The 14182-nt window shown below is 51.7% G+C and overlaps 1 protein-coding gene and 1 long non-coding RNA gene across 3 annotated transcripts; one reads left to right on the forward strand and one right to left on the reverse strand.

Moving 5' to 3' along the window:
* Positions 1–32: 32 nt before the first annotated feature.
* LOC137453396 (uncharacterized) lies at positions 33–12288 on the forward strand. Its single transcript, XR_010990354.1, has 3 exons — positions 33–194; positions 11118–11237; positions 11923–12288. It is a non-coding gene; the product is annotated as an uncharacterized lncRNA (long non-coding RNA).
* A 6-nt stretch (positions 12289–12294) lies between these two features.
* LOC137453393 (uncharacterized) lies at positions 12295–13945 on the reverse strand. Of its 2 annotated transcripts, XM_068162614.1 has the most exons (4): positions 13883–13945; positions 13527–13598; positions 12979–13174; positions 12295–12829 (listed from the first exon to the last, which is right to left on the reverse strand). In XM_068162614.1, exons 1-4 carry the CDS (start codon positions 13926–13928, stop codon positions 12358–12360), a joined length of 786 nt encoding a protein of 261 aa, XP_068018715.1. In that variant the 5' UTR covers positions 13929–13945; the 3' UTR covers positions 12295–12357. The 2 variants fall into 2 exon arrangements, with proteins under 2 accessions (XP_068018715.1, XP_068018716.1); XM_068162615.1 differs by lacking the exon at positions 13527–13598 and having other exon boundaries at positions 13883–13941.
* Positions 13946–14182: the final 237 nt, after the last annotated feature.

Here is a 14182-nt window from a genome sequence, read left to right on the forward strand (position 1 = left end):
GCGCCCTCGCCCCGCCCCTGCTGCGGCTGCCGCCTCCCGGCCGTGGCCACGCGCAGCCGCCGGGGTCGCTTCTGCCCGCCCGGCGCTGCAGGCGCGCAGCTGGGGCCACCCGCCGGAGCCGCCGCAGGCATCCGACAGGACCCCCGGTGGGCCGGAGCCTGTTGTGGTGTGAGCGAGGTGAACCATGCCTGGAGGTGAGGGGAGAGCTGTGTAGGGGTGGTGCTGAGGGAGGTGTGTGACACAGGCGGAGGTGTGGTGCTGAGGGACGTGCTTTAGCCCCAGACTTGGTGCAGTTACAGAATGGTCGGACTCTGAAAGGTCTTTCCCAACCCAATCGATTCTGTGACATGGTTTAGTGTTTGTTAGAAATGACCGAGCCAACTGAAGTCGATTGAATATAGTTTTAATTCAACAAGAGCAATTTTAAAGCAGTAAGAGACATGCAAAACAGCGCTGGGTGCTAAATGCACACTAATGACTTTCTAACTACCCTTTAAATAGTCTACCCTTAATACCTATGCATATAAAGGTGGGGTTATTTAAACTAGTTTGTCCTTCAATGATGTAATCCTCTAGTCAGCACAGCCGGCGGGTTGTGTGCTAAGTCCTTGTGGTTGTGTCTTTTTAGCTCTGTTGTTACAACCAACGTCCTCCCCAGGGATGGGTTTTCACATAGGTTCTGTTGATTCTCACTGTCGTCCCTTGTGTCCACGTCTTCTGTAGCAACTTCTCTTCCTTTCTCGTCTTGAACAACTTACTGTTTCATAATGCTTCAACTGTTAGCTGTTCATTCCTAACATTTCACTGGGGCATCAGTATACATACATTAAAGCAAATAAAATTAATAACAGGTTATAATAAAACCTAAAATCTTACTCTATATACTAAACCAAGTCAAATCAACCATAAGTAACTGGTTGTAATAGAGTCTAAAAAGAATCTCACTCTAGTTACATGTGTAAGCTCCTAGTGTCTGATCCCTTTTCTCATCATTCATGCTCCTGCTTTTGCTTTAATCAAAAATCATCTAATGGACACGAATTATCATTCTATGTATCACAGTGTTGACCTGGCAATGCTGGGTTAACAGCTGGATTTGATGAACAGCTGGATTTGCTGGAGCACCTCTCCTATGAGGACAGACTGAAGGAGTTGGGGCTGTTCAGAAGAGAAGGCTCCGAGGTGACCTAATTGTGGCCTTCCAGTATCTGAAGGGAGCTTAAGGAAGGCTGGGGAAGGACTTCTCAGGATCTCAGGTAGTGATAGGACTAGGGGGAATGGAATGAAGCTGGAAGTGGGGAGATTCAGGCTGGATGTGAGGAGGAGGTTCTTCCCCATGAGAGTGGTGAGGCCCTGGAATGGGTTGTCCAGGGAGGTGGTTGGGGCCCCGTCCCTGGAGGTGTTTAAGCCCAGGCTGGATGAGGCTCTGTCCAGCCTGATCTAGTGTGGGGTGTCCCTGCCCATGGCAGGGGGGTTGGAACTAGATGATCCTTGTGGTCCCTTCCAACCCTGACTGATACTATGATACTATGATCTTGGAGGTCCCTTCCTACCAAAAGCATTTCTGTGGCTGTGTGCTGGGAAAGCAGCATGTTGCAGTCAGCTGTGCCTGGAGACACAGAATCACAGAATTGTTTCACTTGGCAGAGCCCTCAGATCATTGAGTCCAGCCTCCACCCCAACACCATGGCCATCGAACCATGTCCCAAAGGGTCATGCCCACACCTTTCTTGAACACCTCCAGGGATGGGGACTCCACCACCTCCCTGGGCAGGCTCTCCCTATGCCTGACCACCCTTGCAGACAAGAAATTGCTACTGATACCCAACCTAAACCTCCTCTGGCACAATTTCAGGCCATTTCCTCTTGTCCTGTCACCTGATACTAGGGGAGGCAGAGTCCCTTGTTTCTCCAGCCTCCTTTCAGGGAGCTGTAGAGAGCAATGAGGTCTCCCCTCAGCCTCCTCTTCTCCAGACTAAACAACCCCAGTTCCCTCAGCTGCTCCTCTTAAGACTCTGTTGATGATCCAGAAAACGCTGCCAGTGTCCCAGGCCCACAGATGAGAGTGTTTGTCCCCCTCTCTGCTGGGGTGATAGCATTTGTTGGTGTGTTCTTTCTGGTAGATTCCAGTCACAAACAGGTGCACTCCTGTTCAGGGCAACTGATCTGCTGTTGGCTTTTCAGTTTTCAGTCAGGGCCTGGGTATGGTTTGTGCAAGGTTCTGCACCTGGGCCAGAACAACCCTCACTTTCAATACAGGCTGGGGGATGAGGTGACAGAAAGCAGCCCTGAGGAAAAGGTGCTGGTGGGGGAGAAGCTGGACATGAGCAGGCAGCACAGAAGGCAAGTCACAACCTGGGCTGCATCAAAAGCAGCATTGCCAGAGATCCAGAGAGGTGATTCTGCCTTTTTGCTCTAGTGAGAGCTCACTTGGAGTACTGTGTACAGGTCTGGAGCCCTCAATATAGGAAGGACATGGAGCTGATGGAGTTGGTCCAGATAAGGGCCACGAAAATGATCAGGGGGTTGGAGTACTTCTGCTACAAGGACAGGCTGAGGGAGCTGGAGAAGAGAAGGCTCCAGGGCAGGGGGGACCTAATAGCAGCCTTCAAGTACCTGAAGTGGGCTACGAGAAGGATGGAGAGAGACTGTTTGCAAAGGCCTGCAGGGACAGGATGAGGGGTAATGGCTTCAAACTGGAGAAGGGCAGATTGAGATTGGAAAGCAGGATGAAATTCTTTACTGTGAGGGTGGTGGGACACTGGAGGAAGTTGCCCAGGGAGGTGGCCCCACCCCTGGAGATATTCAAGGTGAGGCTTGAGGAGGCCCTGGGCAACCTGATCTAGTTGGGGATGTCCCTGCTGACTGCAGAAAGGGTTGGACTGGATAACCTTTGGAGGTTCCTTCCAGCCTGCACCATTCTGTGATTCTATGGTTTGCTTCCAGAGTCACGACCCAAAGCCAGGGCTATGGTTTTTAATCCCTGCACCCCAGGTGCAGTGCAGCTCAGAGATCTCTTTAAAGCTGCTAACACTGTGCAGCGGGCCTTACATACACACGCAGGTGTATGTGTGTGATTAGATAATCCATCACAAATGGAGGGCTGAGATAACATCTCTCAGCGATCTGGAAGGGTTAGTGCTGCAACTGCTGGCTGGGTTATCTACAAAGCAAACTGCTCTTTAACAGGTGCTCTCCTCTAGATTGCATGGAGAGTCAGGATGCTAATAAAAATCAGCTTTCCTAGTAAAAACACCTTGACATGGTAAGTTCTGTTGTTCTGTTCTTTGTAACAAAGGGCTGCTGAACTCCATCCCTGTGGTTTCGGGTGGGAAGACTGAGAAATGAAACTGTTGCAGGGCAGAGAGCTCAGTTTTCACAACGGAAGCTGTGCAGCTGGTTTCTGACTGAGCCAGCGCAGACCAACCAGGGCAGCTTGTCTGCAGTTACTCTGAATCAACGGAGTTTGGGGTGGCTTCATTAACGTGAGCCAGCAATGAGTGCTGGCTGCCCCAAAAGCCAACCGTGTCCTGGGCTGCATCAACAGATGCATCAAAAGCAGGCCAAGGGAGGGGATTTTCCCCCTCTGCTCTGATGAGATGCCTCCTGCAGTGCTGTGTGCAGCTCTGGAGCCCCCAGCACAAGAAGGAGTGCCAAGGAGATGATCAGAAGGCTGGAGCACCTCTGCTGTGATGACAAGTGGAGGGAGTTGTGTCTGTTCAGCCTGGAGGGGAGAAGGCTTCAGGGAGACCTTAGAGCAGCTTTCCACTATCTGGAGGGGGCTACAGGAGAGCTGGAGAGCTGCAAAGGCATGGAGTGACAGGACAAGGGGCAGTGGCTTCCACCTGGAAGAAGCTTGATTAACGTCAGACATTAGGAGGAAATTCTTTACTATGAGGGTGGTGAGACACTGGAGTGGGTTGCTCAGAGAAGCTGTGGATGCCTCATCTCTGGAAGTGTTTAAGACCAGGCTGGACAAGCCTTTGAACAATCTGCTGTACTGGGGGGTGTCCCTGCCCATGGTGGGGTTGGGGTGGGAAGGGGGGGTGTGTGTAACTAGATGATCTTTAAGGTCCCTTCCAACTCAAACCATTCTGGGATTCTATGATTATTCCTGTCTGGATATACATTTTTGGAGAGCCACAGGAACCTTCCAGCTGCAGCAGAGGTGTGAGTACCCTGTCAGGCTGGAACAGTAGCTTTCTGTTCCTGGTAGGCTCCAACTCTGAATTGAGCAGAGCCCTGAATTCTAGGGCATTAATCACACAGGACAAAAAAGTGTTGAGGAGGAAATAAGAGATCACAACTATTGTCATGCTAATTAGCACTGTTAATGTTTTCAATGTCAGAGCAAAGCACTTCAGGGAATTCAGATTATTTAGGAAGAAACATTGCTAGAGAGGTCAGTCTTCAATATGTGGGATAAATGTTATGACCTCATTTTAGTGGCCAAAGACAGATTCTGCATCCATGAAGATAATTATAAGCAGGTATCCCATTATCCTTGCTATAGATCATGACAACCTTATTAACTGGTGGGGACAGGTCGGGGTTGATCTCTTCTCCCAGGCAACCAGAACAAGAGGACACAGTCTCAAGCTGCACCAGGGGAAGTTTAGGCTGGAGGTGAGGAGAAAGTTCTTCATAGAAAGAGTAATTGGCCATTGGGATGTGCTGCCCAGGGAGGTGGTGGAGTCATTGTCCCTGGAGGTGTTCCAAAAGGGATTGGATGTGGCACTTGGAGCCATGGTTGAGTTGTCAGGGGGTGTTAGGTAATAGCTGGACTTGATGATCTCTGAGGTCTTTTCCAACCTGGTTGATTCTGGGAACTGCCACTTGCCATCATGAGCCTTTAACTGCTTCTAACCCAAAGAATTCCCCAAACAACACCCAGGGATTGTCTCGTTATGGTGTTAGGCTGGTGTGTGGGATCTTAGTTCTCTCAAGATGTGAATGGTCTAACTGCTGGTTTGAATGTTAAAGTGCTTGTCTGTCTTTGATCAAGCCCCAGGCTCCACTGGGGTTAACATCTCTTTCTTGCAAAGTCAAGGAAAACTACAACGAGCCAATTCCAGGTTGAACATGGCTGTATGTGAGAGGGGTGCTGCAGCCAAGAGGAGGCTGTGCTTGAAAACACTCCCTAGTAGTCTTTCTCCTAGTGCCACTCTAGTAGTTGCTAGAAACCAGTGCCAAAACGTTGGTAGAAACCCCCTGATGCTGGCCTGAGTCATAGATTCCTTTCCACTCAGCTAATTTGGTTCAACAAGAGAAGTTAAATATCAACTCTACCCAGTGGGTTGAGCTGCAGGTGCAAGGGTGCTTGGCACTGGGGTAGTGAGACTGTGTTGTGTGGACTTGTTGAATGCCATCATGAAGAACTTCTTCCTCACCTCCAGCCTAAACCTCCCCTGGCACAGCTTGAGACTGTGTCCTCTTGTTCTGGTGCTGGTTGCCTGAGAGAAGAGACCAACCCCTTCCTGGCTACAACCTCCCTTCAGGAAGCTGTAGAGAGCAGTAAGGTCTCCCTTGAGCAGAGTCATTTCAGGGGTCTGCCAATAGGAACCAGTTTACTTCTTGTGGTGTCTGACACCTGATACAGAAAGGCTGTAGGAGGCCCCTGGGCAAAGCCGGCAGTAATTGCTGTCTTGGTTTGAAAATCCATGCTGTCACATCCCATTCCTGAGGGCTTTGTGTGAGAGGGTGGCAGGCTTCGAGGGATGGCACTCCCTGGCAGCTTCCAGCAGCCACTAGGTGACAATGTGGCTCCACTTGCCGAGCCCTGTGTCCAAGGAAGCTGTTCCTAGACCTGAAGGAATCACTTCAGGGGCTCTCAGGGTTTGTTTTTGTATGCACAATTCGTGTTCTTTCCTGGGCTGCACTTGTCCTTTTCCCTGAGGTTCTAATTGCTGCTGGCCTAGTTTTAGACTTTCTGGTAATTCATCTCTTAGTAAGAGTATCTGAAAATTAAGTTATCCTTCTGCCATTGCCTTGCAAGCTCAGGGGAGTCAAATACACACTCTGTTGTCTGGAAGGCAAACCTTTAATGGTGTGGGGATTACCACCTTCCCACAGAAACACAGAATTGGCAGGGTTGGAAGGATCATTCGGTTCCAACCCCCCCTGCCATGGCCAGGGACACCTCACACTACATCAGGTTGCTCACAGCCACATCCAGCCTGACCTTAAAAACCTCCAGGCATGAGGCTTCCACCACCTCCCTGGGCAACCTGTGCCAGTCTCTCACCACCCTCATGGGGAAGAACTTCTTCCTAACAGCCAATCTGAATCTCCCAATTTCTAGTTTTGCTCCATCCCCCCCAGTCCTATCACTCCCTGACACCCTCAAAAGTCCCTCCCCAGCTTTCTTGTAGCCCTCTTCAGATACTGGAAGGCCACAAGAAGGTCTCCTCAGAGCCTCCTCTTCTCCAGACTGAACAGCCCCAACTCCCTCAGTCTGTCCTCACAGCAGAGCAGCTCCAGCCCTCTGCTCATCCTCATGGCCCTTCTCTGGACACATTTCACCACCTCCAGATCTTTCTTGTAATAGGGGCTGCAGAACTGGATGCAGCTTCTTCCACTGCTTTGTACTGCTGCTGATAGGAACAGGTTGCGAGGGCAGATTTCATATCAGTGGTTCACGGTTCCATGGTCATAAGAGCCTATATGTGACCCTGATCATAGGATCATCAAATCCCAGACTGGTTTAGCTTAGATATGACTTCTAGAGCTCATCCAGTCCAATCCTGCTGCAGTCAGCAGGGACATCTGCAACTAGAGCAGGTTGCTCAGAGTCCCAAACAACCTGACCTGGAGAGGTTTTTCCACCTCTCTGTACAACCTGGGCCAGTGTTTCATCATCATCAGTGTTAAAAACATGTATTCCTTATCTGCAGTCTAAATATCCTAGCTAAAAAATAAGTTATTGGTGTCAGAGGCATAAACTTTCTGACCCCTAAAGTGGAGACAACTCAGAAATGGTTTAAGGAGGAAGAGAGAGCCTGCAATCCAACCCTGCTGGCACTTCCTTCCCCATAGATCAAAGCTGTTTAGGAAAGGGCTTGGCATGATTTCTTTTTCCCCCTGGACTGTGATGAATTCTCTGCATTTCCTTAGTCCTGTTCCTAAATACTCTTCAGAGGGAAGAGGGCTTGACCCGCTTGCCCATGAGATGATACTTGTGCAGATCAGTGCCAACCAACTTTAGTGGCTATGGCTTGTTAAAGGACTCGGTGTTTGGTGGTCAAACATGAAAACACTAAGGTGAAGCCAAATGAAACCTGAAGGAACTTTCCTGTCAGGTACCTCAGGTTTATCTTGCCTAAAACGAGCTTGCCACAGCAGCTGTGTGCCTGCTGAAGTCACATCAGTGCTGCCGCCCGGGAGCAGTCGCTTGGCTGAATGGAAACTGTGCCACTGGGGAAGGCATTCTGAGGGCTTGGAGCAAATGCCCCCGGGAAAGAGTTTGCTCTAATTAGCAGCCGTGTGGCTCTTATGCAACTAAAGCCATTTGCTGTCCCACGCCCATTATTGAGTGTAATCTGCATCTAATTGGAGTCATTGCAGTAGCAAAATATTTACATGGCCTCTAGCAAGGGCCGCTGAGTGCTGCTGGAAACGGCTTTGTGTTGTGCTCTGAAGAGAGAAGCATCAAGACAAAGAACTTTACTAAGCTCAGCTTAACATTACTGAAGATTTAGACAAAGTTCACAGCAGGAAAGGAATCCTTAGGTTCCGGTTAGATTCCTGTTAATTTTTCAGTGTAGCCATTTCAGGTGGAAAGTAAACCGGTGTGATCCAGGTGTGACTCTAGCATACAAGTGCCACAGAATCACAGAACGGCAGAGGCTGGAGGGGATCTCCAGAGATCATCAAGCCCAACCCCCCTGTCAGTGCAGGATCACCTAGGGCAGGCCACACAGGAACATATCCAGGTGGGTCTTGAAAGTCCCCAGAGAAGGAGACTCCACAACCTCTCTGGGCAGCCTGCTCCAGGGCTCCAGCACCCTCACAACAAAGTTTGCCCTCACCTTGAGGTGGAATTTGCTGTGTTGCAGTTTGTATCCACTGCCCCTGGTCCTGTTGCTGGGCATCACTGATGAAGCTGGCACCTTCTTCTTAACACCTTATCCTTCACATATTTGCAAACCCTGAGGAGATCCCATCCCAGGTTGCCCTTGCCCAGATTAAACAGCCCCAGGTCTCTCAGCTTTTCCTCATCAGACATGTTCAGGTCCCTTCATCATCTTCGTAGCCTCCGTTGGATCCTCTGTAGTATATATCCCTGTCCCTTTTGAACTGGGAAGCCCAGAACTGGACACAATACTCCAGCTTAAAACCATTCCCCCTTGTCCTATCACTGGACACTCTCACGAAAAGTCCTTCTGCAGCCTTCCTGTAGGAACCCTTTAGGTACTGGAAGGCAGCTCTAAGGTCCCCTCAGAGTCTTCTCTCAAGGGTGAATACCCCCAGGTCCCTCGGCCTGTCTTCAGCAGAGGTGCTCCAGCCCTTGGATCATCTTTGTGGCCCTCCTCTGGACATGCTTCAACATTTCTATGTCCTTCTTCTGCTGGGGACACCAGAACTGGACTCAGTATTGTGTGGTCTCAGCAGAGCAGTCAAGGGGCAGAATGCCCTCTCTTGCCCTGCTGCCCACACTCCTCTGGCTGCAGCCCAACACACAGCTGCCTGCTGGGCTGCAGGAGGGCACTACCAGCTCATGGGGAGCTGCTCAGCAATCAACACCCTCAAGGCTTTTTCTTCAGGGCTACTCTCAATTCACTCTGCTTCCAGCCTGGATTTGTGCCTGGGGCTGGCTCAGCCCAGATTCAGGACCTTAGCCTGGAAAAGAGGAGGCTCAGGGGTGACCTGAGCAGACCTCATATGGCATGGAATACCCTTTGGCCAGTCTGGGTTAGCTGGCCCAGCTGTGTCCCCTCCCAAGGTCTTGTCCACCCTGGGTCAGCTGGCCCAGCTGTGTCCCCTCCCAAGATCTTGTCCACCCTGGGTCAGCTGGCCCAGCTGTGTCCCCTCCCAAGGTCTTGTCCACCCTGGGTCAGCTGGCCCAGCTGTGTCCCCTCCCAAGGTCTTGTCCACCCTGGGTCAGCTGGCCCAGCTGTGTCCCCTCCCAAAGTCTTGTCCACTCCTCAGCGTGCTCTTGGGGTGGGGAAATGTTGGAAGGACACAGCCTGGATACTTATTCAAAGCACAGCACTAGCAGGATGCTAATTAACTAGGAGGAGAATTCACTCCAGCTCAGCCAAACCCAGTACAAGGGGCTATAGAGGTGTCACAGCCTGGTTATGCTGTACCAATCCTGGTCAACAGGGCAGCTCATGCTAAGATTCAGATAAATTGGAGTACATAAAGGTGAACTAATGCCAAATGGGTGGTGAAATTTGCTTATTAGATTGGGGGCCGTAGCCTGTGTTTCTGTTGGATGCCAGCTGAGGCTTGAGCACCCCAGGTGTAGGCAGTAAGGCTGAGGATGGGATGGGGCAGCCAGAGGTGTGCCTGGTGGCCCTGAAGATGGACTGGCCCAGCCAAAGGAAAAGCTTTAGCTTTCAAAGAGGCTGCCTGGGTGGCTCTGTCTAAGGGAGCTGATGAAAGGGGACTGTTTGAGGAGGGAGTCCAAAGGGGTTCTGCAGGCAGGTTCTTCCAGCAAACAACAGCAGCCCTTGTGCCAAGGAAGTATCTCTCTGAGCCATGCCAGCATATGGTGCTGGAGGCTCAGTGCCCCCATGGGCTATGTGTATTGAGGTTGCCCCAGGGCTGTGGAGCTTTGAGATGTCCTCCACTGTGTGGGTGAGGGTCAGGTAGGGGTGAGGGGCTGTGGAAGTGGCAGGGGCAGAGCCAGAGCCAGCCAGAGAAGTGTGTGGGAAGTGAAAGTCTGCTTGTGGTGAGTCACATGTTTTCTTGGCTGTGTCCTGGTTCATCTCTGCTGCCCTGCCTGGGCATTTAAAATTTCCTCTGCCTTGTACCCTCTCGCTTTTAAAGTTTTCTTGCTGTCAAATTTTTACCAAGATGTCTGTCCCTATCTTTTAGTTCTTTCTACTTTGTCATGTACCTTGTTGCTTTGAAAATGTTCTCATATGGTCTTTTCCCCCTGGATCCCTTCCTACATTTGCAGCTGTTACCCAGGTCAGTATTTCTGTTGTCTCATCTGCTTGCTTGCTACTTTAATATACCTGAGGCTGCTTTCTATAATGTCTTAAGGTATTTTCATGGTAGTTTTAGTGTTTTCTGTTAAGGGAGTCAGTGAGAGAAACCTTCAAGGTGCCCCTTAAGTGTCCGTGATTTCGGAGAACAGGTATTTCTGTTCCCATTGAGAGTCACTCCTGGTCTTCTCTGAGGTCAGAACTGTCCAGTTCTTTAAGCCGCTGTCAGCTTTTGATCTGGCTGGGCCGATGAATATTGAGTAGCAGAGGTGTCTGAGGGAAGCGGAGCACACAACTGCACCCCTGCAGTACCGACAATTGAACACCGGGTGGCAGCACTGCGCACTGACGGGACAGGCTGCACCAGCAGTGTGGCCAGCAGGTCGAGGGAGGTGATCCTCCCCCTGTACTCAGTTCTGGTGAGACCCCACCTGGAGTACTGCCTCCAGTTCTGGAGCCTCTATTACAAGAGGGATCTGGAGGTGCTGGAAGGTGTCCAGAGAAGGGCCACAAGGATGAGCAAGAGGGCTGGAGCAACTCTCCTGTGAAGACAGACTGAAGGAGTTGGGGCTGTTCAGTCTGGAGAAGGCTCCGAGGTGACCTAATTGTGGCCTTCCAGTATCTGAAGGGGGCCTACAGGAAGGCTGGGGAGGGACTTCTCAGGATCTCAGGTAGTGATAGGACTAGGGGGAATGGAATGAAGCTGGAGGTGGGGAGATTCAGGCTGGAGGTGAGGAGGAGGTTCTTCCCCATGAGAGTGGTGAAGCCCTGGAATGGGTTGTCCAGGGAGGTGGTTGAGGCCCCGTCCCTGGAGGTGTTTAAGACTAGGATGGATGAGGCTCTGGCCAGCCGATCTAGTGTGGGGTGTCCCTGCCCATGGCAGGGGCGTTGGAACTAGATGATCCTTGTGGTCCCTTCCAACCCTGACTGATACTATGAACACGTGTCTTTGCACCCCTGCAGTACCGACAACTGAACACCGGGTGGCAGCACTGCGCACCGACGGGACACCGCACGTCTTTGCACCCCTGCAGTACCGGCAACTGAACACCGGGTGGCAGCACTGCGCACGAGTTCGGCAATGTATTTTTTTATGATGTATTTTGTCACTTTTTAGTGTTCTCTGTTTAGACTTAGACATTAAAGATGCCTACTTAAAATTTGGTTGTCGACTATTTAGAGTTAGTTCTCTGTTTACACGTATCTGTGAGCTCTGGAGCACACAGAATCACCACTTAGACTTCCTATGTAACATGGGCAGTGCAGAGAGCTCTGTTCAAACTGTTCTCTATTTAAAATAAAACACCTCTACAATCCCAGCTCCCCCCTCTATAATCAGCTCCAGGTCCTTCCTGTATTGAGGGCTCCAGACCTGCACACAGTACTCCAGGTGAGGTCTCAAGAGAGCAGAGGACAGTGGCAGAATCATCTCTCTGGATCTGTTGGCAATCCATCTTTTGACGCAGCCCAGGATGTGATTTGCCTTCTGTGCTGCAAGCTCACACTGCCTGCTCCTGTCCAGCTTCTCCCGCACCAGCACCCCCAAATCCTTTTCCTCAGGGCTGCTTTCTGACACCTCATCCCCCAGTCTGTATTGATCCATGAGGACTGTTCCAGTCCACCATGTATCCCATCATGTGAAAACATCTGCCTATTGGCTACCCTGTTCACTGCACCATATTGTAATGCTTTGTTGTTATTTAACAGCTGCAGAGATTATTAATAATATATTAATTGTCAATTCAAACATCTCATCCAAAACTTGCAGTTTATATTTACAGCTACCTGATTGCAGCTGCTCTGAATCTTCCCTGTGGAGAGAGGAGACTGCAGAACTGCTCAGCTCCAGGAGGAAGATTTTGCCCAAACTACAGATGCTTTGTGACATCCAGCAGCCATGGAAGGATGCAGTGCTGGACAAAAAAGCCATAACTGGCCCTGGTTTGTACTGCCCTGACATGACGTTGGTTGCCTCCAGTCTCTCTTTTGGACCTGTGGTCTGTACTTTGGTCTCCCACAAGTTCCCATCCCCACAGGCTCCAAACTTCACTGGCACTGCAAGGATCATCAGGAGCAACCTTCAGCACACAGAGACAGAACCCCACTGAACCATGTCACACAAACACTTTATTAAACACTACTGTGGGAACAGGATGGGTCTGTTTGGTGGTACCAGGATGGATCAGGATGAAGTGGAGGGCTTTCAGCCTTTGGGGGGCTTTGAGGTGGTGGTGGGGTTTGAGGTTTTGGAGGACTTGGAGGTGGTGAAGGGCTTTAAGGCATTGGGGAGCTTGGTGGTGGTGGAGGGCTTGGAGGTGGCAGAGGGCTTGGAGACAGCAGAAGGCTTTGAGGCGGCGGAGGGCTGGGAGGCGGCGGAGGGCTGGGAGGCGGCGGAGGGCTGGGAGGCGGCGGAGGGCTGGGAAGCGGCGGAGGGCTGGGAGGCGGTGGAGCGCTGGGAGGTGATGGAGCGCTGGGAGGTGATGGAGCGCTGGGAGGTGATGGAGGGCTGGGAGGCGGTGGAGGGCTGTGGGCTGGGTGGAAGCTGCACTGTTACTGTCTCCAATGCCTGCTCTGGGATGGAGCCCTGAGGTGTGTCAGGGCAGCTCCTCTGGTTCTCCAGGCGTGAGGAGGAGCTGCCCTTTTCCAGCTGGGCTCCTGACTCTGCAGAGCCTTTCCTGTGGAGAGAGGAGACTGCTGAAGTCCTCAGCTGCAGGTGGCAGCTTTTGCCCAGCCACTGCCCACAGCAGCCTGACTGGAAATGCTTCCTGGCTTTGAGCAGCCATGGAAGGGAGCAGTGGGGAGGACAAAGCCAAGACTCACTCACCCTTTGGCTTTCTTCATGAAGTAACAGCACACTACACAGCACAAAACAAATATAGATGCCATGATATAGGTGGCTGGTGCGTTGGCTACTGCTTCAAAGGTTAGAGCGCGCACGATGTCCTTCAGAGATTCCGTGTCCACGGCGGATGGGTTGTGCCAAGGGGTGTCAGCATTGCCACTTATGCCTGTGCCCGTATCTAGAGGAGCAATGGGAATGTTAGTCCATCCTGTGCACCACAGGCAAGTTTGCAGCACATTCTCTCTGCCAGGAAGTCCTCTTTTCGCCCAGTGCTGGTGCCTAGAGACACTCTGCCACCCTCAGGGAGGGTCACAGTTAAGGCAGAGTGAAGGGGATCCACCCTCCCTCCCTAGCCTCTCCCCAGTCCATCCAGCATTCTATGTAGAATTTCAGATGCCTGTGGTGACTTCTGTCCTGCCTCACTTGGGAGCTCTGCTCTTGGAGGAACTTAATGGGAACAATTTCACTGAGTTTAACACCACTAAAATACAGACAAGCAGTGCCTTGCTGTCAGGACAGCAGAGACTCACCCCTGGGATACCAGCCAGGCTGCAGTGGGAGAGGAACCTGAGCTGCTGGAGAACACCTCCGTGGGGGGACAGCTGTAAGCAAACACCCAGGGAAGATCCAGTCAGCAGGGACTGCCACCCCCATCTCCGTCCTTCCCTCTCTCCCTCCCTTGCCAGTGGCAGGGACCCAGGGCTGCTGCTGGGCCAATCACACAGCAGCTGCTTGAGACAGCAAGCAGGCAGCAAGGCCTGAAAGCCAGCAGGGCTGCTGGAGGCTGGGATCCAGCCCTTGCCCCTCTGCAGGCCACACTGTGGCCACACCTGTGCCTGCTGCTGCTGCCCAGGCTCAGGGCTAAGGCAGAGTGAAGGGCACTCACCCTGTCCTCTCTCCAGATCCTCCAGCAGTTTCTTCAGGGTTTCCATGGCCTCTGGCAACTTCTTTGCTCCTCCACCTGAGTGTTTTCCACTTGGAGGACCTAAAGAGAAAGGTACAGCTGAGTTCCACATGAATAAAGCACACCAGCAGTGCTTGGTGTGAGGTCAGCACAGACTCACCCCTGCGATGCCCACGGGGTGGCAGTGGAAGAGGCAGGCGAGGAGCTGGAGAAGATCCCCCTGGGGGCACAGCTGTAAGCAAACACCCAGAGAAGCTGCAGTCTGCTCTTATCATCTGCCTG

Source organism: Melanerpes formicivorus, unplaced genomic scaffold (assembly GCF_026170545.1).
Source record: "Melanerpes formicivorus ecotype bairdi unplaced genomic scaffold, bMelFor1.0.p_v2 SCAF_66, whole genome shotgun sequence".
NCBI lineage: Eukaryota > Metazoa > Chordata > Aves > Piciformes > Picidae > Melanerpes > Melanerpes formicivorus.

Coding starts and splice junctions, on each gene's coding strand:
- LOC137453393 (XM_068162614.1), bottom strand. CDS start 13,928: ATGGAAACCCTGAAGAAACTGCTGGAGGATCTGGAGAGAGGACAGG. Junction 13,599..13,882: donor GGATCTGGAGAGAGGACAGG/GTGAGTGCCCTT, acceptor GTTTGCTTACAG/CTGTCCCCCCACGGAGGTGT. Junction 12,830..12,978: donor TTCATGAAGAAAGCCAAAGG/GTGAGTGAGTCT, acceptor CTCTCTCCACAG/GAAAGGCTCTGCAGAGTCAG.